The sequence below is a fragment of the Aythya fuligula genome, chromosome 2 (genome assembly GCF_009819795.1).
Source record: "Aythya fuligula isolate bAytFul2 chromosome 2, bAytFul2.pri, whole genome shotgun sequence".
In the NCBI taxonomy this organism is placed as follows: Eukaryota; Metazoa; Chordata; class Aves; order Anseriformes; family Anatidae; genus Aythya; species Aythya fuligula.
In genome coordinates this window covers 159592852-159618760 of record NC_045560.1, presented here as the reverse complement: position 1 = coordinate 159618760, position 25909 = coordinate 159592852, and the positions used below count along the sequence as shown (strand labels likewise).

At 40.7% G+C, this 25909-nt stretch overlaps 1 protein-coding gene across 5 annotated transcripts; it reads left to right on the top strand.

Annotated features, from left to right (window-relative positions):
• Window positions 1–355: 355 nt before the first annotated feature.
• MAPK15 (mitogen-activated protein kinase 15) lies at window positions 356–25449 on the top strand. Of its 5 annotated transcripts, none has more exons than XM_032183021.1 (13): window positions 356–460; window positions 3825–3923; window positions 4367–4396; window positions 6764–6854; window positions 8353–8483; window positions 8642–8805; window positions 11782–11921; window positions 13967–14024; window positions 15381–15518; window positions 16382–16487; window positions 19527–19827; window positions 20294–20445; window positions 24597–25449. In XM_032183021.1, exons 1-13 carry the CDS (start codon window positions 392–394, stop codon window positions 24798–24800), a joined length of 1683 nt encoding a protein of 560 aa, XP_032038912.1. In that variant the 5' UTR covers window positions 356–391; the 3' UTR covers window positions 24801–25449. The 5 variants fall into 5 exon arrangements, with proteins under 5 accessions (XP_032038912.1, XP_032038913.1, XP_032038914.1 ...); XM_032183027.1 differs by having other exon boundaries at window positions 401–429; XM_032183022.1 differs by lacking the exon at window positions 4367–4396.
• Window positions 25450–25909: the final 460 nt, after the last annotated feature.

The window sequence follows — 25909 nt, the reverse complement described above, 5'->3', positions numbered from 1 at the left end:
TCATTACAAGTTTGTAAGACGAAGGCGCAGGGTAGGATATGCTGAAGACGTTTTACACTCCCCCACCGCACCCCTGGGAGCCGCGAGCGGCACCACGGCCGCAACCCGCCGCTGCCTGAGGGGAGCCCTCCGCCGGCGGCCGCGCTGCGCTCCCCCTCAACCAGCAGCCACGGCGCAGCCACGGCCCAGCCCGCGGCAGCTCCTCACGGCCACACCGCCGAGGGGCAGCGCGGAGGAACGGAAGCAGCCGCACCGCCACAGCAGGCGCTGCCCGCCGGCCGGCCGGGGTCGCACTCTGCGCCTGCGCCGTCCGGCGCGGCTGTTTCCATAGCAGCGGAAACCAACGGGGCGGGCGCGGCGCGGCGCCGTTTGCTGCCTCGGCTGCCCCGCCATGAGCGTGCCGGAGGTGGAGGCGCTCGTCTCCCAGAAGTACGAGATCAAGAGGCGCCTGGGCAAGGGGGTGAGCGCCTCGGGGGCCCTCGGGAGCCTGGGGAGCTGTGCGGCGGGGTTCTGCGCTGCAGCGCGGCCACGCCCCCCCAGGCCGGTGCCCAGGCCGGTGGCGGCTTTGCCTTCGGTCTCGCTTCCGGCCCCGGTCCGTGCCTCTGACCGGAACCGCGCGTGGTGTTGGATGTCTCAGAGTGTACCAGTTGGAAAAAAAAAGGGTTTTGTAATGCTTATTAAACCTTAAAAATCACAAATCGTATTACAAATAACAAATCGAGAACTTTCTGGGACTTATTTTTTCTCTATTTGTTCTTAAAAAAAAATCAATTAAAATGTTATGATTGTAGCATATGAAACTGAAAATAGGTGTAAATTTCCCACCAGATTTTTTGTTTTGTACTTACTGAGAACCATTCCCATGTTTTATGCTATACTTCTGTGTTTCCACACAAAGCAATGCTAGTACACTTAGTACACCTTAGTACACCTAGTTTATTAGTGAAATGAGTCTGAACCTCAAAAAGATTTTCTGTTTGTGTCTGTCAAATTCTTTCACATTTACTGTAAATCGACTATTTAAGGTACAATGCCACATCAAGTAATTTTTTTTTCCACATAAAATTACATATTTTTATGTGAGCCAAAGCTCATTTGTAGGATCTTTCTCCTCAGTCTCTAAGCCTTTCTTGATTTAGCTGTTTTTCTCTATTCTAGCAACTCTTTGCTGTTGTTTAGCTGTGTCGATACCAGTAGTTACAGATTTCATGTGCAATTACATGGGGGCACTCGAGAGAGGCACATTGTCATCCTTATCCACTAAGACAATGCTTTGTCTGTTCTCATTTTGAAATCAAGCTCTTTCCTGTGGTTGTATTTCATTCCAGGTTTGCCTGACTTGAGGTTTGCTGCCATACTTTCAGTGCTTATCAGCTTTCTCCCTCTGACCGAATGTAATATATCTTTTAACGTGTTATGTTCTTTGAACAAAATTGGCATTATTCTTTCATCTGAAAAATTAAATTGAGGATTCCATTTGGAAACTGTTTCACAAGCATACAGTGGCATCCTTAAAGGACCTTAGTGGCTTCAGGCCACCACTGACATTATGAAAACTGCTTGTTAAGCTCTTAACTCAGGTAGTGCCAGTCTCCTAAATGCTTGCATTTCCCGCCTCTCATATGCAGAAAGCTCTATATGTATTGGCAAAATTCCACAGCTGATGAACTTATGTGAGTGCTTATGTGACTGTCAAAAGGCCCTGAAACAGGTGAGCACTACCCAGAAAAATAAAGCAGAGAAGTGCAGCAGCAAGGGGGATAAGCTTCACAGTAAGGGAATTCAAACTGTTCATAATATTTTCAAGTTAAAGGCTGTGTTGTCTGCTGAGGGAACAGGAAATTTAACTTGAGTTTTCCTTATTCTGGATGACTGTTTTAACTAGTATGATACTTGCAAATGGTGACTACTCAGTTTACCTTTTGGTACAGATCCATTTCCATAGAATCATAGAACATCCCAAGTTCGAAGGGACCCATAAGGATCATCAAGTCCAACTCCTGCCACCACACAGGTCTACCCAAAATTTCAGACCATGTGATTAAGTGCACAGTCCAAACACTTCTTAAACTCCGACAGGTTTGGTGCAGTGACTTTGGTGCAGGCTTCCCTGAGGAGCCTGTACCAGTGTGCGACCACCCTCTCAGTGAAGAACCTCTTCCTGATGTCTAGCCTAAACCTCCCCTGCCTTAGCTTGACACCATTCCCTCAGGTCCTACCACTGGTGACTGAAGAGAATAGATTGGTGCCTTCCCCTCCACTCCTCCTCATGAGGAAGCTGTAGACTGCGATGAGGTCTCCCCTCAGCCTCCTCTTTTCCAGGCTGAACAGGCCAAGTGATCTCAGCCGCTCCTCACACGTCTTCCCCTTTACGCCCTTCACCATCTTTTATTTATTTATTTATTTATTTGGGGGTCATAGATTTAAATCTTAAGTTTCCACATTCTAGGGAATGCCTTATGTCTTCATATCAGGGTCATTTGTCACTCAGTTGCCCAGTTAATGTTTAAATATTTTTACAACGTAAAACAGCTCCAATATACGATAGTGAGTGATTTTTGTACTTAAATACTCAGTTAGTGACATCAAGGCAGACTTCCAGGAATATTTGTGGTTCTGCAGTATGGGTTCAGGTCCTTGGCTACACATCATGAAGTGCAAGCCATTGGAGTATATGTACATCAAATAAGTGTTTTAGTACTAGGTTGTTGGTGATTGTATCTTTTTTTTTTCTCTTTTTTTTTCCATTTTATTTTCAGGAGAGGATGTGTTTGTTCAGGATCTTAAGCAGACAAACCTATTTGTATGCATGACAGATGTTTATTTCTGGTCACATCAGCTATGTAATTGGAAATATCCTTTCTGTTTTCTTACATTATTTTAACTTCATTTTACTATGCTCTAGATTTCTCTCCTTTTGCCTGGTTTCTGCAAATAGGAAGTTCAACTGTTTTAGGAAAGACATTCTTAATATGGCAAGCCTGTGTCTTGCAGCAGAAGTTCCATTAGTTGATAGGGCAGTTTAGGATTAGCCATGGCAGTGCTGAAACAGAACAGCGATAAGTACTTCTGAAAATACAGTGCATGGACATCTGTTTAATACAATACAGCTAATGAGATGTATTGCTATTGTTGTGTGTGTTTGCTGTATGTCATGGGTCTGATGGTTGAAGATGATTTCTTAACCAGCAGACACTAAGAAGATATTTCCCATACAATGAAGTTATTCCACAAGTTTTTACCTTGTGGTTGTTTTATAGTCACTAGAATCATCTTTTTATGTCTTTATTTAAAATCATAACCCAGAAATAGGAAGAACATTCTATTGTGATCTGATCTAGTGATTCCTATGTCACAACAAGGTTTCTTTCTTAAAGGTGAAAACATTCTCCTTGGAACAGCATGTTGTTGTTGATATTTCAGCATGGGGTGAAGAGGAAGTTGTCATGTTAATGGAAGACACATCTATGGAGACTTTGTCAAATACACTGAAACCATCTCTGGCTCAGGTAGAGCCTCAGCCAAAAATAACTAGAAGCCAGGAAGCTGTAAAGGGGGATCATTGTTATATATTTACTCATATACATCTGCTATTGGCTGCTTTGGGGGCCAGGATGCTGGACCTTGTGGTCGTTTGGTCAGACACAATATGGATATTCGTAGTTCTCAAATCAACCAAGTAGTACTTACTGGCCTAGTTTCTCTTTCTTCTAGGTAGCTGGTGATTTGAAGCTCTGTTGAGTTCATTCTGCTTCTGTGCTGAAGGTTTGAACTCAGTGTAAGATGTTGTAGTACACTGTTAATCTGTCCTTCTTCCTCCCTAGGCTTATGGCATTGTATGGAAAGCAATTGATCGCAGGACAGGAGAAATAGTTGCTGTTAAAAAGATTTTTGATGCCTTCAGGAACAGAACAGATGCTCAGGTGAGGTATCATTCTTATAACATGTCCTGAGGGGATATGGAATTCATCAATACTTTCAGGATTTATGTCTCCAAAAGATACTAATTATTTGACAATTATGTAGTAGTATAGTCTACAGCTGCAATAGGATAAAAAGGAGCAATAAATGTCAGGCTTTGTATATCTTAATAGCTACAGACTACTTTTTGATGTCACTGAGGAAAAACTGTCTTTATAGGCATGCACAATTTGATTCTCCCTTATAATGATGTTCTGTAGTGTCTAGACTTCCATAGCCCACTTGTGACTCTATCGGGAGCAAACAGTTTTTTCCAAGCCTGTCTACCACATGGAGCTTCCATTTACCGTAGAAATGAGAATGGGTTTATCTCTGTCATTGGAAGTCCATACTCTCTTTTGTCATTCTGTTGATGTTATAATAAATGTTTTTTGTTTATTTCTAGAGAACATTTCGTGAGATTATGTTCCTACGGGTAAGGTCCATTTTTCCCTCCTACTCTTTGATTTTTAATTATCTCTGTTCACGTATTTTCTTCCCATCCTTTTTCAAAATGGTCATCATTGACATTTCTTTTCCCTTCTTTTCTGCAATGTCTTGACAAGCAGTCTTTCCATGACTGGGCAAAAGCACTGGAATGAAATGGAGAGATGGTCTTGTTTTTCTCTTGAGACATGCCCTGCTTTTTCACCTTTTTTAGCAATATACCTTCTCTGTGATCGGCATATAGACTAGCACTTTCTGTCACTTCTTCCTTCCTTGTTGATGGAAAGTATTTTTCTTAAATTTTAAATGCCACTACTCAGAGATGGGGCTGGGGCATTTAAGAAGATTACATGACAAAATGTTTTTCCTCTATCACATGAAAAGAATACATCACATTGCCTGAAGCATCTTCCCAATGAGGAAAGGCTGAGAGACCTGGGTCTGTTCAGCCTTGAGAAGAGAAGACTGAGAGGGGATCTTATCAATGTTTACAAATATCATAAGTGTGTAAGACAGTGGGATTTAGCCAACCTCTTTTCAGTGGTTTGTGGGGATAGGACAAGGGGCAATGGTTAAAAAATGGAGCACAGGAAGTTCTGCACCAACATGTGAAAGAACTTCTTCACGGTGAGGGTGATAGAGCACTGACACAGGCTGCCCAGGGAGGTTGTTGAGTCTCCTTCTCTGGAGATATTCAAGGCCCATCTGGACGCCTACCTGGGCAGCCTGCTCTAAGGAACCTGCTTTGGCAGGGGGGTTGGACCCAGTGATCTCTTAAGGTCCATTCAAACCCCTACAATTCTGTCATTCTGTGATTCTGGGATTCTGTGTGAAAGAAACTTGACCACTTGAAGTAATGAAAGCAAAACTAAAAATGTAAGTTCTGTATGAAATTACTTACAGCTGCTCATGTTTGAATATAGTTAACCACTATAGCAGTTAACCACTGCTGGGCCTAATTACCTTAGCAGTGGCATTAAAATTACTTGTCCATTCCTCCATAGACTTACCATGCAGAAACATCAATATTTTGGAATAGTGATAATGTTGTTAAAATATGATTAGCTAAAGACACAAGCAAGGCAGGGCTCACAGGCTGTTTCCTGTGATTGTCAAGTTTAAGTACAGAAGATATGAGATTTTTAAGTTTCCTATTATTCTTTAAGCCTGAAGTAAAAGCAACAGTCTTAAGAGCAAAGTGAGAAAGTGTTCTCACAAACGTGAGAACAGTTCCTAAGAGGTTGATTCTGAGTTAGATCATCTCTGAAAGTGTAGCACTTCTGGAGTAGATGGGTGGAGGAAGAGCTGTGAAAAGAAAGAGAAGGTTATCTCTCCTGAATGAAAGACCGAGATGTTTTGTGAGAAGGTGGTTAATGTACCATTAAGCCCTGACTTTCATGGCTTTTGGTTCTCAATAGTCTTAAGAATTTGAGTTTACACCTTCTCTTTTTGAAGGTTTTTTAAGCTCTAATTTAAAATTCAGGACTGAGAGAGCACAGGGTGAAAGTTGTAAAAAATATTCTTTCATTGGTAACTGGATGTTTTTCTTATATTGTTTGCCTCTGCAAATTCCTTCCTGTATGTCATGATTCCTTAGTTTCATCTGTATGTTTATCATAAAGACAGTTAATGCACTTGATGAAGTTCATTATATTTGAGAAATGTTGATTCACAATCTGGGCATTTTGATGATTCTTTTCTGAGTGATAAGTACTATTTTCTACAATGGGTAGCTCATGAAAATATTGGCATATTGTGAAGTGCTCACAGTGTCTCTGGCTGTGAAGAGGTGTTAGCTATAGGAAATAAAAGCTGTAAGGTTGAGGACAAAGTAAATGGTCTTGACAGTATTGTCAATCTGCAAGTGTGAATTCATTCCCAGTTTAAAATACTTGTATTTCTGTATCTCTGAGTATGGTAGCTGCCTGATCTCCCATTACAATCAGTTCAATCACTGCAGTCTATATAGTGCTTCAGCCTGCCTTCAAATAAACCCTTTCTGGTTGGTTGGGATTTTTAATTATGAATGGTGATGGCACCTCTGTTAAATTTGCACTACCACAATAATTCTTTACCTTCAGTAGGAAATATAAGATGCATAATGTTGACTGGATTTTATCCATACATGCTGTAGAGGGATTTGTAGTACTAATGTATACCTCATACAGAGTTTTAGACTGATTGGTTTCATACTGGAGCAAGCTTAAATACATTTTCAGTATTACAGTAGAAGCTTAATGAAGGAAATAACATGTTAATGTTTGTGTTAGAGAATATTACAAAATGAATTACAGTACTTCTGGTGATTCACAAGAAAAACACTTGATTTTGACAGTTGGGTCTCTTCCCTCTGCAGGAATTTGGAGAACATCCAAATATCATCAAGCTGCTTGATGTTATCCGTGCTCAGAATGACAAAGACATCTACCTCATCTTTGAGTCCATGGGTGAGACTTAGTGTTGTGTCAGCCATTTAAATGCATCCTGTCTTATGAGTTATCTTTGTTCCTGCCTGTGGTAGTAATATGTTAATGATTAACATGAATATTCATGTAAACAGACTTGTAAGTTGGAGCAATACAGGTTTTTTGTGTATACCTGTTGTGATTAGGTGGGAATAGCAGTGAACCTTTGAAGGGAATAATAATGAGAGAACTAGCTAGTTGAGATGGAAGAAGGAAGGCAGCAAGCAACTGATTAGAAGACTTACAGAGACAGAAGGGATAATAGAATAGAATATAGAAGAGATTACATGCAGTTTTACTGTAAGAAAAATATGCAATAATGGAACAATTACTGTAGCATAAGCGGCAAGTTGAACTGACAATGCAGAGAGACTGCAGTCACTGACTCATACTGATTCCAGTCCCTAGTGAGGTTCCTCAGGGCTCCTTTTTAGGGCCAGTTCTCTTTAATGTTTTCATAAATGACTTGGGTGCTGGACTCAAAGGTGTACTAAGTTTGTGGACAACGCTAAATTAGGAGGAGCTGTTAACTCCATTGAGGGTAAAGAGGCCTTGCAGAGAGATCTCGACAAATTAAAGGTCTGGGCAATCACCAACTGCATGAAGTTCGACAAGAGTAAGTGTCAGATTCTGCACCTGGATATATGTACAGACCGAGGAATGATAAGCCTGGAGAGCAATCCCATGGAAAGCAATCTGGGCATTCTGGTTGACAGCGAGTTGAATATGAGTCAACAGCGTGCTCTGGCAGCCAAAGGGGCAATTGTATCCTGAGGTGCATCAGGCACAGCATTACTACACACCCAGTCAAAGGAAATGATTGTCCCACTCTACTCAGTGCTGGTGCAGCCTCACCTTGAGTACTGTGTGCAGTTTTGGAAGAAGGACATAAAGATACAAGAAGGACATAAAACTATTAGAGAGTGTCTAAAGGAGGGCTGCAAAGATGGCGAAGCATCTGGAGGGCAAAATATACGAGGGGCGGCTGAGGTCATTTGGTTTGTTCAGCCTACAGAAGAGGAGACTGGGGAGCAACCTCATCGTGGTCTACAGTTTCATCATGAGGGGGAGTGGAGGGGAGTGACCAGCTGATAAGGACTGAAAGGAACAGCATGAGGCTGCATCAGGGGAGGTTTAGATTGTATATTAGGAAAAGTTTCTTCACTGAGAGGGTGTTTGAGCACTGGAACAGGCTCTGCAGGGACATCTAGTGTTAGAACATTTAGACAATGCTCTGAAAGATGTGGTTTGAATTTTGGCTGGTCCCATGCGGAACCAGGAGTTGGACTTAATGATCCTTGTGGGTCCCTTCCAACTCAGGAGAGTCTATGATTCTGTGGTTCTGTTGGGGTACTATCAGTCAGGTTAACTTCCACTGAGAATGCACTTGGAAGGTTACAGTTTGTACAATGGTCTATTCTGGCCTTGTTTTGAGGTACATATTCATAACTTTATAATCCTTTACTGATGTGTATTACAGAGACAGATTTACATGCTGTGATTAAGAAGGGAAATTTACTGAAAGACATCCACAAGTGTTACATTATCTACCAACTTCTGAAAGCAACTAAATTCATCCACTCAGGAAATGTTATTCACAGAGATCAGAAGGTATATTTCAGTCACTAGTCTTTATCCTTCACTCAAGTTTTGTGTTAAACACTAAATGGAAAAGTATGAAAAGAATGAGACTAGTATAAGAACCTTGATAATAACCTTCTGCAATTCAGAGAGTAAAGAGCTTATTAGTTTTCCTTTGTTCAATTCAGCCTTCCAATATCTTGCTGGATGCAGACTGCTTTGTAAAACTTTGTGATTTTGGACTGGCCCGTTCTCTGTGTCACATGAATGAAGATCAAGGCAACCCTGCCTTAACAGAGTATGTGGCAACACGCTGGTACCGAGCCCCTGAGATCTTACTTTCCTCTCGGAGGTAACTGCTTGTTATGAGTAAAGGGATGGGACTGTATAATTTCTTCACTGCTGGGAAAAGTAATTGACTGGGAAGTCTTAAATCTGTTAATTTCAAATGTTCTCAGATGCAATGTCTTATCACAGGTTCAGTTTCTCAGCATGCATTTAAACTTCTGTTCTGCAACAGAAAAATCTCTCATTTCATGTACATTTCCCCTCTGGCCTCTTAGATTGCCAATTTACCTACATTATCAGCTCATCTGTTTGTTGTCCTTTCTCCCACCACACTTATTCTTTATCCCCTTTAAATCTGCATCTTTACAAAATTTTTAATACTTCAGTCCTCTTTTTCCAAATTTTTCTTTAAGGACTCCGGGAAGCAGGTTTTTCCTCTTCATTTTGTTGCTTGTTTTCAAGCACTACTTTTCTTTTCCCTGCCAATGGAGTTGCAAGTTTTAGCCTATTCTACTTTTCCCTAAAGAGGATTTTCCCTAGAGTATTGCTGATACTTCTGTATTGTTGTAGGTTTTTGTTTGTTTGTTTTTGAGGGGGAGTGTGGGTGGTTGGGAAGGTGTTTTTTTTTTGCTTTTGAGTTTTTGCTTGTTCATACTGTCTTTTATGTTTGGTTGTTCACTTGCTTAAAGAACTCTGCAGTTTCTGCTCTCCTTCTAGGACTAGGGAAAGAAACATGAAGTGAAAAGAAGTTTGTCTCAGCTGTAACAGCTGATATGGCAAGAAGACTGCAGATACAATTTCTATCAATTTCAAATGAGGGTGATGCATAGCTAGCTGAGGGAAATTGGAATTATTAATCTTTTGCTTTCGTTGTAGATGCTTCATTTGGGATGATACCACTCCTTCTCTGCTGGCTGCAGCAACAACAGAAAGCAGAATAAGCGTTACGGGATGTTCCCATTCTGTTATGTGATGCATGGGCACACAGCATAACTGTCTTTTTCTTTACAACTCACTGAAGCATATTTAGCCATCGAGCTATGAGAACAGACCTACTACTAACACTTCAGAGTTTCTCATCCCATTTCTAGAAGTGGTATTTAGTCTTCCAGAACTCTTCATATATATTTTGGCTTTGTTGGATGACTGCATAGTCATCCGCAGTCCAAATGTCTTTTTGAGTTGGCTGATGTAAGCTAGCTTCTCTTTAGCAAATTCTCATTTGAAAAAACTTTTGCCAGGTTATGTTTCAGGACATTTGAAGGTTCTTACTTTCTAGGAAAGAAGTGAGCTGCCTGCCTTAAAGGTAGGTAAGATGTGAGATATGAATCTATACATGGACAGTTACTGCAGACCAGTTACTGTGTAGTACCTAATTGTCTGTGTTATTAGTTTGTGGCTCACTAGCCTGGTCCATCGTATGATCTGTAGCATCTAAATCAGTATCAGGTCTCATCTTTCCAGATGAGCATATGTAGTCCAGCATGTAGCAGAAAAAAGGAAAAACACACACACACACACAAAAAAAAAAAAAAAAAAGCGAGAGGGTGAGCACAGAACAGAGAATCTAAAGTATGTAGGAGAGTGTGGGAGAAAATGGTCATGAATTCTGAGTCTTCACTTGGAGAGATGGAGAGTTCGAGAACAGAAAGTATATAATGAGATGGCATTCAAAAAAGAAGAGCAGACTGCATGGAGCTGAAATTGTGTGTGTGTGCAGCTTGGTACAAATACTGCTAGGACATATGAATCTATCTAGTAGGCAAAGAGGTAGGATCATTGCCTTATATAAGGTAGCTTTCACCTTTCATTTTCTTAATGATTTCTGTTTCAGAAATATCCTCCTTTGGGTGCAGATCTATGTTTCAGATTCTATCTCTGTATAGCTTTTGAGCATGATACAGCCTTTAGACTATTACCCAGTTCTCCTCTTTCATGTGGGTGCCAACGATGTAGCCTGACGGGATCCACTTCTGTCAATGGGCGAAATGTTTCTTGGCCTGTAACCTGGCAAGACTGATTGAGAAGGCTTTAAACTAGGATTGATGTGGGAGTACCATTAGGAATATTGTGGTTAAGCCAAGTAATGGTACAGCACTGTTTTAGGGTGGCAAGGTTAATAGGAGCATCTATGCCACTCCAGGGAGCACTGCAAGTTCAGGAACACATCTGAAATGCTTGTATAAGAGTGCACACAGTAACAAGAAAAAATGGGATGAACTGGAAGCTTTGGACCTTTCGTAGAGTTATGATATCGTTGGTATTAGTGAGACTTGGTGGGATGAGCTCCATGACTGGAGTACTGGGATGGAGGGCTATTGACTGTTCAGGAGGGATAGGCAGGGCAGGCAAGGTGGAGTTCAAAATTTTGGGGGTAAGGAGAAGAAAGGTCAGCAGAGTTGCCACTCTGGACTTTAAGAGAACAGACATTAAGCTTCTTAGAGAGCTAGTTAGCAGTGTTCCCTGGGAATCGGATTTAGAGAGTCCAAGGGCCCATGAGAGCTTCTTCCACAGTCACCTTTTAAAATCCCATTGTGCCACAAGTCAAGTAAATGGGGCAGAAGACCGGCCTGGCTGAACAGGGAATTCCTTCAGGAACTAGGGCAGAAAAAGAAAATACATGAGCTGTGGAAGCAAGGTCGGCTTTACAGAGAGAGTGCAGAGCTGCAGTCTGCATCTGCAGGGAGAAACCAAGCAAAGCCAAACCTTTCTATGATTCCTACCAGTTGTTTTTAAACAGCAGCTTATATCTTCACTATTGATCATGTGAAATGTATATATTCCCTTATCCTAGTATTCACCTTTAATGTAGTTCCTTTTCTGGTTTTATAGAGTATACTTTTAATGGGATAAGCCTTTTTTTTTCTGTTTTGCTCTTGCCACTTTCATAATTCACCAGTGTCATTCACTTTATAATCAAAACCTGTTCATACTAAAGGAGTAATCAAGCTTATTTTTCTAGCAAAATAAGGTAATGTAGACGATATGAATACCAAGTACTGGAAAAATAAACCTAACTCTGTTCTTCTTTTATTTGTAGCTACACTAAAGGGGTAGATATGTGGAGCATTGGCTGTATTCTGGGGGAACTGCTACTTGGAAAGCCTCTTTTTCCTGGAACATCAACAGTGAATCAAATAGAGCAGATCCTGAGGGTCATTCCTGCCCCATCCCGAGAAGGTAAGACTCTTCTGTGGAGAAAGGTATGTAGAGAAGAGATAAAAAGAGTGAAAGCAAGCAGCCTGGCTGGATCAGGAAGAATATATCTGTTGTAGGTTATTCTACTATCTTCCCAATGAACCTGAAGATTATCTGTGAAATGTTAGTGTTGGAGGAACATAGGCCTGTGCTTGATTAGATGAGAAACAAGAACCAGGGCTTGAAAACATTTTTGAGATTTGTAAGATGGTAACAGTTTAAAACAGAGTATCATACTGCAGAGGGACTTCTGTAGTAACAGTAAATTGGGCTTTTTGGTCTGGAAGTCTAAATACAGAATTGAAAGCTGGAGAAAGTATATTTTAAATCCAAAATTGATTATTATTATGATTGTCTTCTATAGCTTCTAGTCTAACAGTCCATACAGTTTACTAACTTTTGCAACATAACATGTTCTGACTGAGCTAACAAACAGTTTTTAGAAAGATAGCTAACTTTATTTTAAGAACATATTTTTGATAATTCTATTCTAGTTTAAATGTATGTATGTTTTTTCTTGGAGATTTCATTGCTGTGAATAAAATATGGATGAAAATGTATATGAAAATACCAAAACTAAAGTTAGAAGAATAGCCTGCACTAATAACAAAAATGTGAATAGCATTTTAGGACCATTCTCAGCAATATAATTGAAAAGTGTGTTGCTAATGTTATGACCGGAAGGCTTGCACTCTAAGACCACAGGGCAAGTGACTCACTATCAGAAAGTCCTGTATCCTAAACACAGCAAGAAGGTTGCGAGACACATTTCTTTTTTTGCTAGACAAACAAGTACAAAATAGACATATGTTCAGAGTATTCCAAATGTCGAAAATCAAACTAATAACAGCAACTTAACCTAAAATTCCCTTGCAACTGTTCATTGTAACCCCAATGGTGCAATGAAGAAATTGATAGCTGGTATCCTTCGTAGTCTGTTTAAAACACAAGTGATTCAGGCCACATCATTTTGCCTCAGATATCCTAGTGTTTCTAAGTATGTAGGTATAAGAGTACATGCTTCTGAAATCTACAGAGAAGTAAATAGGAACCATGAAAGAGCATTTTTAAGTCAATGTTCCACCCCCCTTCCATAGGATTTCCTACTGAGCTTTCTTAGGCTAATTTCTTCTTTCAACGTGTACATGGGCAGAGGCCAGTGGGATGAGGTTCAACATGGCTAAGTGCTGATTCCTGCACTTTGGTCACAACAATCCCATGCAATGCTACAGGCATGGGGCAGAGCGGCTGGAAAGCTGTGCAAAGGAAAAGGACCTGGAGGTGTTGGTTGATGCTCACCTGAACACGAGCCTGCAGTGTGCCCAGGTGGTCAAGGAGGCCAACGGCATCCTGGCTTGTATCAGGAACAGTGCAGCCAGCAGGACCAGGGAGGTGATCGGTCCCCTGTACTCTGCTCTGATGAGGCCACACCTCGAGTGCTGCGTTCAGCTTTGGGCCCCTCAGTACCAGAAGGACATCGAGGCCCTGGAACGTGTCCAGAGAAGGGCTATGAAGCTGGTGAAGGGCCTGGAACACAAGTCCTGTGAGGAGCAGCTCAGGAAACTGAGGTTGTTTACCCCGGAGGGTCAGGGGAGACCTTATTGCTCTCTACAACTACCTGAAAGGAAGGTGTGGGGAGCTGGGGGTCGGCCTCTTCTTGCAGATAACCAGCGATAGGCCTAGAGGGAATGGCCTCAAATTGTGCCAGGGGAGGTTTAGGTTGGAAATTAGGAGACATTTCTTCTCAGAAAGAGCAGTCAGGTATTGGGACGGGTTGCCCAGGGAGGTGGTGGGGTCACTGTCGCTGGGGGTGTTTAGGGAAAGGTTGGACGTGGTGCTTGGGGACATGGTCTAGTGGGTGATATCAGTGGTGGGAATATGGTTGAACCAGATGATCTTGGAGGTCTTTTCCAACCTTAATGATTGTATGATTCTTATGTTAATGTCAAACACTTGCTTTCCTTCATAAACTGTATAGCTCTAGTAACACTAATCTTGGCATTAATGGTATCTTTTCATTATTCCAGATATTTTGGCTATGCAATCAGATTACAGGGCCTCAGTTATTAGCCGCATGAGTTCCTGGTAAGCTGGGTATATTAAATATGTCTCAGAAGTCAACAATCTACTGTATAATGTGGACAAAAAAATCACCTGTTGTTCACCTTCCAGAGTTCACCAGTAGAAATGCTTTCTGCTCTCTGCACATTCACCTGACTCTAGGGAGGGGATGTAAAGTTTAAAAAGAAAAGAGTGATGAGACGAGCGATAACATTGTAATCTGGGAGTAACAAAGCAAAAATTAGTTTGGACCTACATTCCAAGCTATTGTCATGGGTACTTTCTCAAAATTATAAATTTTCCTATCCTGACTTTTTTAGGTATCTAATGTCATTGTTTCACACATGGAAAGCCTGATAATTCTGCTTAAGTAAATTAGTCAGTTATTACATACCTGATTAGTAAAAATTAGGAAACTTAACACTCTTAAAGCCATAGCAAGTTAGTCACTATTCTCTGAGTACTCTGTACTCATATGTGACATGGGCATCTCTCCCCATCAGGGAGTCAGCATTACCAATAGCCCAGCTATGCGTGGTATGAGTTCTTTGACTGCTTACCAATATATATATTTTTGGGAGTATAAGGCTCTGGTGGATACCATTACACAGTGTACCCTAATACTATCTGGGTATAAAAGCACAGAACCCATCTGGATTACTGAAGTGACAGTGGGTTCCTAAAAGTTGTCTGTGTTAGAGAAAGTGAGTCTAGCAAGCAAGGAGTGGCCAAATTATGCTATTGTGGCCAGCCTAGAGGCTCTGTACATTGTTGGTATAGACTGCCGCAGGAGAGGCTACTTCAAAGATCCAAAAGGGTACCAGTGTGCTTTTGGTGTAGCTGCTATGGTTACAGAGATTAAACAACTGTCTACAACTGCCTAGCCTCTCAGTGAATCCTGTAATGGGGCTGCTGCATGTCAATAAGCAGGAAGTGTAGAGGTGGGGATGTGAGTAAGCAAGCAAGGGACTTAGCTGCCAACTAGGGTCAACCCAACGCAGTACCTCTGAGCTGTCTTGTTTCTATAACCCTTCTCCACAGTGGAATAAAACTACTGGAAAACTCCATTCATTCCTAGCTGCATACTGACCTATATCTCTCTTTCTACTGAAACAAGAGAAAGACTAGTCTTAAAAGTTAGGCAGGCACTTCACATAGGTTCATAGCACTGAGAGGAAGGAATCCAAATCTAATCAAAGAGGTAAAAGTCTTTGTCGTACTCACAGACCTGTGCCTTTGAGTGTTCCAGAATTATGACACACTATTTGTGAGTGAACTCTGGAGACAGGTGTCACCTTGATGAGATTCCCAGAACTATAATTCATGACTTACCTGTGAGTTAGACATTGGGTTTTTATATCATTGTTTCCTGACTTCTAGGCAACGAGTAACTTTTGAGGAGATTTTACCATCCTCTACTCCTTTGCCTGCCTTGGATCTTCTGAAGAAACTTTTAGTGTTTAACCCTGATAAACGGCTGACAGCAGAGGAGGCCCTTCAGCATCCTTACGTGAAAAGGTGAGACTAATATCATAGAATAATAGGATAGTTTGAGTTGGAAGGAGCCTTAAAGATCATCTAGATCCAACCTCCCTGCCATGAACAGGGACATCTCCCACTAGACCAGGTTGCTCAAAGCCCCACCCAACCTGGCCTTGAACACCTCCAGGGATGGGGCATCCACAGCTTATCTGGGCAACCTGTTCCACTGCCTCACCACCCTCAGAGTAAAGAATTTCTTCCTTACATCTATTATAAATCCACCCTCCTCTAGTTTACTCCTTGTCCTGTCACTCCACTCCCTGACAAAGAGTTCCTCCCCAGCTTTCCTGTAGACCTCCTTTAGGTATTGGAAAGTTGTTATAAGGTCTCCCTGGCACTTTCTCTTCTCCAGGCTGAACTATCCCAACTCTCTCAGCCTGTCTTCCAAGGAGAGGTGCTCCAGACCCTGATCATCTTTGTGGCCCTGCTCTGGACTCGTTCTAATACTTCTGTGCCCTGGTGCTGGGGGCCCTAATGCTGAAAGCAGTACTCCAGATGGGGTCTCAAGAGAATAGAGCAGAGGGGAAGAATCACCTCCCTTGATCTGCTGGCCCTGCTTCTTTTGATGCAGCCCAGGATATGGTTGACTTTCTGGGCCGTAAGCGCACATGTATCAATACGCAGTTTCTTCTGCTGTCTGCTGAAACGGTATAGAGCTGCTTTTGGCACAACTTTCCTTTATATCCATGGTAGAAAAAAAGACAAAGCTAAATCCTAACTCTCTCTAACCCTATTTAGACTAGAGAGAACACTAGGTGATCTGACAATCCTTTGAAATACCGTATTAAACTGTAGAGCTGTTTTTAGTCTTAGTGACTTATGTTGTGTTGTCATCTTAGGTTTCATTGTCCTGCCAGGGAGCCCTCTTTGGATTATGATGTGATTCTTCCTTTAGGTGATGATATCCAGCTATCTGTGGCAGAATATCGAAATAAATTGTATGAGGTACATTCTTCTATTTTCTGAAATCTCAGTCCTCCAGGTAACCTGTAATTCTTGACACACTTAACTGATTTCTGTCATTTTCTTCTATTTCCATTCCCCTTCCATGCTTACTTACAGGTACAGCTTGGTTCTTCTTATCATACTGTCATAATTTTTTAGAGAAGTGTTTAAATCTAGATTCCCACTGGGAAAAGTCTGTAAAGTCTGGTGTCTGAGAAAGACTGTGTTAGAAGAAAATATATCAGGCTGGATCGAACAGCCTAAGAAATGAGGCTGTTGCCACTTGGTGTCCCCAGGTCCAGACAGCAGAAACCCTGAAAGTGTTCCCTGTAGGCTCAGGCATACAGAGAATGTAGGCACACTACATATATACATACATAAATGGACAGCCACACAGGTCACAGACAGACAGACAGAACACTCACACAAACATAGCACCAATAGCCTCATCCTGCTCACTTCTCTGGCTGAGCAACTGGTCTCAAACACTGTCTGACCAGTAGCTGTCCCCTGGATCCCAGGCCCCCCAGTTACTGCACTTGAACATATGAGCCCCCGAGACTGCAGCCCTACACGGATTGCTGGTATAGACCATGCAAGCATACATATACAGCTGCCCTGGATTTTCTAGGCCCTTTAGCTGATGTTCCTTGTGCTCTCACACCTAGAGATACAGAGGTGCTCTCATCCCCTTAGAGACCCACTCACCTCTGTGCTCCCAGACTATTTGAGCCATTCACTGACTAGACTAGACTGGCTTGATCTGCTAGCCATTACATCACCATTAAAGGCTGATGGCTTTGCTGAGACAGCTCTTGGAGGGGTCCAGTCAAGGTGTTTGCTTCCCTGGAGTCCTTAATTTGAGTTCCCATTTGCCATTGTGCACTTGTGTTCCTCTCAGTTTGTGCAGATGTGTCTTTGACTGGCTGGTGGTTCCTGTGAATTGGCTTGAGAGCAGCTTGGCATGGTATTATTTGGGGTCCCCATCCTGGTTCTGTTTCTGAGTTCCTTTATGGATTTACATGTAAGCTTTTATGACATATTTATGTTTATTGCTCAAGAGTAGTCAAGTGCCATTGCATGATGCACCACATACACAGAACAGTCAGATTTCAGAATTACAGAATCACAGAATATCCCATGATGGAAATGACCTACAGTGAACATTAAGTCCCTGGCTCCACACAAGACCACCCAGAAGTCAAACCATGTGTCTCAGAGTGTTGTCCTAATGCTTTTTAAACTCTGGCAGGCTTGGTGCCACAATGACTTCACTAGGGAGCCTGTTCCAGTGCCCAAAAACTCTCTCAGTGAAGAACCTTTTTCTAATATCTAACCTGAACGTTCCCTGATGCAGCTTCAAGCCATTCTCTTGGGTACTGTTGCTGGTCACCAGAGAGAAGAAATCAGTGCCTCCCCATTCCCCCAGTGAAGGATAAGCACAGATGAAGTGCTAATAATAAAAGACAGTGATATGTTAGTAGCCATATTGTGAATGCATTAATGTGGGAAAATAGTAGTACTTGAAAAATCAGAAAATAGTGTAATAATCAAGGAAGAAAAAAAATGCTGATAGTGGACTTTTAGCTGTACGGGGGAGAAAGGAAAGGTAGTATTTTGATGCTATTTGGTAGACATGTTAAGATCAAAAGGAAAATAAAAAGCTGACAGGAATTTGGCAGTGGAGCTGACAGTAATTTGGCATCTTCAGTGAAATAATATGAGTAGATGAGATCTGCTTTAAAAAAACAGAGCAAGAGAGAAAAGATGAGAAAGACTTAGAGAAACTTCTGCAGAGAACAGAAGTAACTAAAGTAACTGTTTAAATGTAATGTTTAAAGGAATGAAAGAAGAACAAAATTAAGATAAATCAGATTTAATTGTAGGACACAATGGGCTGAACTGAATGGTGGTGTGAGACAGTAGGAGGAGGATAGCAACAGTGAATGCTCTAACAATGAAATAAAACGAGCAGCAAAAGTGAAAGTAAGTCAAGACTTCAGGATATTAAATTGTTTTGGGCTTTTTTCCTTATTTTTTTTCAGTGAATATTTTGTAAATATTATGAGGCAAAGTATCTGGAAGATGGTGAGAAAAGCAGGAGCTGGAAAGTGAATGTAGTAAAACAGGCATTGGAAAGAATGTCAGTGGGAAGAAAAGGTTGAGAAGGAAGCTTAGAGATCAGAAAATCTCAGAATGAGAAAGATTGATAAGGGTGACCAGCTTCCCAGGGAGAGAGAAAAAGTGTTATTGCTTCTATGAACAGCAATTAAAATTTTTAAAAAGGAAAACAAAAGTTGTTTTTTTTAAAAAAAGTGAACATACTGAACATTTCTTTTAAGGTCTTTAAAGGAAAAAAAAATACTGTGAAAAAGTGTTAGGAGTCATGAGCAGATGACTGAGTAAAATGAATACTGAGCATAGGTAGGAAAGGTATTACAAATATCAGTAAATCATTCACAGATAATCTAGGTACAAGGTTAAGAAACACATTTTGACTAATCCTAATGATAGTGTGCCAAGTTCGGCATGACTGTGATCAGAGGAGGGTGAGAGCAGGTTGTCTGTACCAAGACTCCAAACCTCGGCAAGGATTCTAATGCTAGATAATAGCCATGTAGAGGTAGGTGAGATTATGAACTATCTGCAATGTATGTTCCTCTGACAATTTAGAAATGGACTTGGCAAAATTCTAGAAAGAGATGGTAAGAAACAGCATTGTGTTAACCATTTTTTGCCATATAGATTCTGCCTTTCCTGTAGCTAATGGCAACTTTATGTAGTGGTATTCTCCCTAAAAATTCATTGAAGTTGCCTGTTGACCCAATCCTTTTTCTTAAGGCTTCAGCCCATTCTTTCTTTCCACTAAGAATATTATTTCTATCTTCTTTCCAACCCTAAATTACTTTTAAAATTATAATTTTTACATATTCCATGAAATAAATTATTTGCGTGTTTCTCTCTTTTTTTTTTTTTTATTTTTATTCCTCTGCTTTGCTGTGTGGAGTGTTAAGTCTAACTGACTTTTCCTTTCTGTAGATGATCCTTGAAACGAAAGTAAATAGCCATCCAAAGGAGCAAATGCAGAGAGAAAACATTCAACTAAGTCAATCTCAATCCAGACCATTTCTTCCATATTCCAATTCTGTGACTTTACCCACCAGGAAGAGCCAGAAAGAACCAACACCACCTCTTCTAAAAAATCCACAAATGCATAGTGGAACTACAACTAGTGTCCAGCCAGAAGTATCCATCCAGAGTGAAGATTTAGCAAGATCTTTATGTCAGAGATCAAGGATCAATGTGATATACAATCCCATAACACATATTGCTATTCAAAGTAGGTACTACGATCCTGCAATTGGATGCAATGCACCATAATGAGGCATTATTATGGAGAAGAAAGAGGAAAATAGATTGAATGAGGAAAAAGAAACTGAAAGAATTAACAGGGCAAAATGAGAGTGAAACTGTGGGAGGAAAATGACATAAGAGCAAAACACTGTTGAATGACTTTTGAGTGTGTAATGTTCTTTTTAGCTCTTGGCTGCCTCAGTCTTGACCCTTTTCCTTTTCTGTTTTCTCTTCAGTTACTTCTCTGGTGCTGTTTTCTTTTCCCCTGCTCTTTTGAACTGGTTTTGTTTGCAACTTCTTTCTAATTTTATTCTGAATATTTTTGTCCCGTTAGTGAGATTAAGTGTTGTGGCTGAGGCTGACTCACTGTTTATGCTCTGTCCCTGCTTCAGTTAGTGTGTTCTGTGTCCTCATGATTTTCCTACTTTCTCTCATGTTTTTTTCTCCTGCAGGTAATGCAAATTCTGGTGCTGTGATCAGGAACCATTCTGCACCACATCATCAACAGGCAAAAACTTCTAACAATGGAAAACCGGGGAGACAAATCACATGGACAAATGCAAATGCTCAGCTACTTCCTAGAAGTGTACAGAACCTCTGTAATGTAAGTAGCTGTCTTGCACAGAAAACAGATAACTTTCAGGGACCGAAATGATGTAGACAAAAAATATCTTGATTTGCAGCTTCTTAAAGATACTTACATGAGAGGCAAGTCATTTTGCTCTGATAGTTACTAAATTACTGTCCATCAGTTAAAATTACTTATGATAAAGATACACACTGCAATTTCATTGCCTGTATCTAGTGTCAGTCAAATGGTACAGGTCTTGTACTGAATATGTTCCCTTTACTAGAGCACTGAGGAGTGTGCTAACTGATGTTTCTGGAAATAACTGGTCATAACTTACCTCTAATATGCAGTGGATTGAGACAGAAGCTTGAATATTCTAGTCATCTGTGTTGCAATACCTACATTTCCAGTGTTATGTCTACTAATGAAGTTTACAACCCTCAGTTAAGTTCTGTACAAAAGGCAGCATGTTGAGAGGAAGACCATGTAATGACCAGGAAACACCAAAGACAGAGATATGTCTTAAACCTTACATCTCCAGCATACGTAATGCTGATCTTCAGCTACTCTGGGTTTATAAACTCAAACTTTCTCCTGGAATTTTAAGTCTAACCACACTCTTTCAAATGAAGCCATTGTCATCTCTGAATTGAGTAAGAGCATTTCAGTGCTTATAGGTTCATGCAGGAGTTCTGTGAATGACCGTTGAACTTAAATAAAGGATTTAGGCACTTTAGAGAACATAAAGTAACACAGCCTTTTGTAATACTAGGTTTCTGCTTCATAATCAGGACTTTTTTTATAATCAGCAATGTGTACCGGCAGCCAAGAGGGCAAACTGCATTTTTGGGGTGCATTAAACGTAGCATAGCCAGCCAGCCAGAAGAGGCATTTCTCCCACTATACTTGGCATTGATGCAGCCTCACCTTGAATATTGTGTACAGTTCTATGCTCCACGATATACAAAATCTATTAAGATACTTGAAAGCATCTGGAGAAAGGCAAGAAAGCCACTAAAAGGGCTGGAAGGCATGTCCTGTGAGGACACTTGGGTTGTCTAGTCTGGAGAAAAGAAGGCTAAGAGGTGACTTCATTGCTCTCTACAACTTCCTGAGCAGGAGAAATGGAAAGGGAGGTATAGGTTTCTTCTCCCTGGTAACCAGTGATAGAATGCAAGGGAACAGCACAAAAGTTCACCAGTGGACGTTCAGACTGGATATTAAGAAAAATTAACCACCATGAGGGTGGCCAAACACTGGAGCAGACTTTCTGGAAAGGTGCTTAACATGCCAGTCTGTGTTCAAGAGGCATTTGGATAATGCCCTCTCTAATTATAGGATCATAGAACACCTTGGGTTGGAAGGAACCTTAAGATCATCTAGTTCCAACCCCCCTGCCATGGGCAGGGATGCCACAGGAGGTGGCAGATCAGATTACCCAGGGCCTCATCCAGCCTGGTCTTGAACACCTACAGGGTTGGGGCATCCACAGCTTCTCTGGGCAACCTGTTCCAGTTCCTCACCACCCTCTGAATGAAAAATTTCCTCTGAACATCCAATCTAAATGTCCTCTCTTTTAATTTAAAACCATTCCCTCTTGCTCTGTCATTGTCTGACCGAGCAAAAAGTTGCTCTCCATCCTTTTTATAAGCCCCCTCTAAGTATTGAAAAGCTGCAAATAAGGTCATCTAGGAGCCTTTTCCAGGCTGAACATCCCCAGATCTCTCAGCCTTTTTTCATAGGGGAGTAATATGCTTTAACTTCTGGTTATCCTTGAAGTGGTCAGGTGGTTGAACTTGATGATCTTTGAAGGTCCCTTCCAAGTGAACTATTCTATTCCATTCTAAATATTAATCACAATGGATCATAACTATCAGATAATTGTAATAAAAAAGGTAGAAATTTCTCTGCGAATTCTCTTCCTGTTTCTTTTTCCCATCTTGAATTTTTAATGCAACTTCTTTTGAGATGTGCTGAGATCTATGACCATACTTTCCTTTGCCCTTTTTCTAGAGGACAGGCTAATTTGGACTCCATTCTGCTTTCAATTTTATCACTTCAGACAAGTGGGAATTTGAATACCATTTCAAATCATTGCATTGTTCAGGTTATCATCAGCTCCCTTTGACTTCAAGAATCACAGATCAGTTGCTTTTAAATTCTCTTCAATAATGGTGTGTGAAGTCCAGAGCATGTAGATAGCATACTCCTTTTTTAACCTGATTGACACAGTTGGATATTCCAAATTTAGCTGGAGAATTTGTACTACCTTTATTGTCAACCTAATGGACTGCTGTTGCTTAACAATGAAGGTTTCAGTCCTGTCCCCTGCTTCTTCCTCTTCTCTCTTCATTGCCTTGCTTCCTTGTGCAAATTCTCATGTTCATTGGGTTCTTAAATGACTCTGTGCCCCTGCTTTTTCTTTTTCCTTGAGCTAGTTGTCTGCTGACAAACTCAAGGAGAGCCTAGCCAACACAAGGCGATCATGGCAAAAGAAGATGGAATAAGGCACCACAAATTACCCTTTTTGTGACAGTAAAGATTGGATTATTTATTGTGAGACTTTCTCCCATCCCCACAAAAGAATACTTCAATATCTACATGCTGGAGCTCCAAACCATTCAAAATGTATGCTGAGTGCAGTTCAGTTGGATGAAGAGACTTCTGACAGAAATTCTGACAGATGCCACTGTCAAAGAAGAGTCAGGTGTGATAAGCTGCTTTGTATCAGCATGCAGTATCATACCGTAAAAGAGACTATTTCCCTGAGCACAGCTCTGAAAGATTAGAACTATTTCAACCTAGAAACAAGCTGAGGACAATGTTAAGCATCAAGCTTGTTCTTATTAATAGCATCGATAGGTGATTACTCCCAGGCCTATGGAACTGTATGTAATTCTGCAGTGCAGAGTCTTCCAATTTCAAATTCCTCCCAACAATATGAGTAGCAAATATGAAAGAGTTCTAACCAAGTGAAATACAGCTTGTCTCATCAGTCCCCTAACCTAGCCAGTAACAGCAATCTGTTGTGATTGATACAAAAATATATACGAGTAGGTGCTCAAAGGAGACATGATTTCTACAAAGTTCAATGTAAGTCCACATGTGCACACTAACAACCCACCTTTCAGCCTTTCTGCCTTGGAATCCCATTCAAAGCTTTTTGAGATTAGTAGGGAACTATTTATTCCACATGTGAGGAACAAGTGTGGAACCATTAATGCCACAATGTGAGATTGTGGAGATTATTGCATGTGCAAATATGTATATAAACAATGCGTTTTGAAGATTCTCTAGGCACTTGTGACTAACTTCATGCTACTGGAAGCACATAAGAGGGAGAAGATCATGCTACACGTGCTTTGTATTTGTTCCCTGAGAGGCTAACACTGACCATTGGCAGAGACAAGATATTGTGGTGGGTGCTCATCAGCATTGTGGCTAATCATGTGTTAAGTGAATTTTGACTTTTCCATCTTTCTTGGTCAGCCTCAGCAGGAGCTGAAAAGTTCTGACATTCCAGCTTGCTCTGCATTCATTTTGCATTCATTCCTAGTATCAAGTCAGGCTCATGAAACTCTTGTTCTCTGCCATTTGACTCCTATAATGGCTGGGATGACAGCAGTCAGTGCCACACTTAGTGTCTTCCAGTTAACTAAAGCGGTTCACTAAGCATAAGCTGCACTGAGACAGCTGTCCTTTAAAGCTGCAGTAATATATACAGTAATGTATTATGCATTTTAAAGCATTAATACTTGATTAACTTTCCCCCACATGGGCTAATGTCCATAAACAATTTCCAACTCAGACACTTACCAAGCCATTTGACTGGCAGAAGCCAGGAGGATGTACTGGGAAATGATGAGGATGACCTGTCTTTTGTACATTTATTTAAACCATTCACTACCACTGAAAACAAAATACTAGCCAGACCTTTGAACTTTTGCTCCAGTGCTCCAATGCTGCTAACTCATTCCTGATACACCCATTTAAAAACCCTTCTCCCTCACATCATTCTTGCCACCCTGTTCCTAATATTATGAAACACTCTATTTTGTTTGTTAGTCAATTAACATTCAAGATCTGTTCTACTCCACAGCCGAAGCAAATTCTTTGTTCCTTTCTTGTATTTTAGAATGCCGATTACAGATTTCTAACTGTCTTTGTTTTTCTTTCTCACACAGAATCCAAGAAATACTCAGTTTCACAGCAAAGATGTCCGTCCCCTTCTGAAATCCAGTAAAAAGATGTTCAAGGTTACTGCAAATATGGGAGCTGCTGGTGATCCAAAAGCATCAATGGGCAGTTACTCCCAGGCCTATGGAACTATATGTAAATCTGCACTGCAGAGTCTTCCAATATCAAATTCTGCACAACAACATGAATAGTGAATATGAAGAGTCCTAAACAGGAGAAATACAGCTCATCTCATCAATCCCCTAACTCAGCCAGTAACAACAAGTAAGAGCCAAATACAACAGGCATTTGACAGTTACCCCAGCTGAAGAGAAATGCTTTATTCATTGCATGGAACAATGTACCACTTTCCTTTGGACAAACCAACAGGGAAAAGAATCTAATCCCTTTGCCTTACAGTCTTCCCAGACAAGGACACAGAACTATTTGCTCCCCTAATCTGAGAACATTGAATACTGTCAGTTCGTATTCCTCATTTTAATTATTGCAAAAAAATTACAGAAGGTTGCAATGTTTTGATGCTTGACTGTCTTTAGACATATTCAGGTTTCTTTAGCAGCTTCGGGTGCACTGCCTAAGTCCAGACTTTTTTTGAGCAGAATAAGTAACTAACTGTTCACTGAAGGCCAAGAAGACTGAACAAACCCTTCACAGGTAACATTAAAGCCCTTCATACACTAATTTCTATAGGACTCTTTCATGGTAAATGAATGAACCTGAATAAACAAAGTTAATGGTGGCCTACTTCAACAAAATCAAGTAGAGAAGTATTTTAAATATATGTGGATTCTGTTAGAATATGGAATACCCTACCTACCATGCATTAATGTATTTTTTAAGTGTTGCAATAATAAATTCTTTATATTGCACTACAGAAAAAAAACTGTCTTTTAATTGATGTTTGCAGTCTGCTGAAGGGGGAGAAATACAAGGGTAATTTTGTTCTGTGAATAAGATTATGGTAATTTTTTTTCTTACAGAAAGCAATGTTCCAAGGGATGTTATTGCTGCAACATCGTTAAGCTGTCATCAGGCAGCAGTAGGAATACAGTAAACTTTAAAACTGTTTTCGTGGTTTAATGCTGATTTTTAATATATTCTTTTTATTTAACTCCTAAATTCTTATAAGAAGTCTCTGTCCCTGAAACTTCACTTCACCTTTGGTAAGTGATTGCTATTCCAGAACTTTGGAACAGGGGTTACAGTGGGGATTCAGGCACTAAACTGCAAGATATGAGTATTATTGCCATTGATAGCATATCCATTTTATCTTTTAGTACATAAACACCAAAGTCTAATT

Coding starts and splice junctions, on each gene's coding strand:
- MAPK15 (XM_032183021.1), top strand. CDS start 392: ATGAGCGTGCCGGAGGTGGAGGCGCTCGTCTCCCAGAAGTACGAGATC. Junction 4,397..6,763: donor GTGAGATTATGTTCCTACGG/GTAAGGTCCATT, acceptor TTCCCTCTGCAG/GAATTTGGAGAACATCCAAA. Junction 6,855..8,352: donor CCTCATCTTTGAGTCCATGG/GTGAGACTTAGT, acceptor TGTGTATTACAG/AGACAGATTTACATGCTGTG.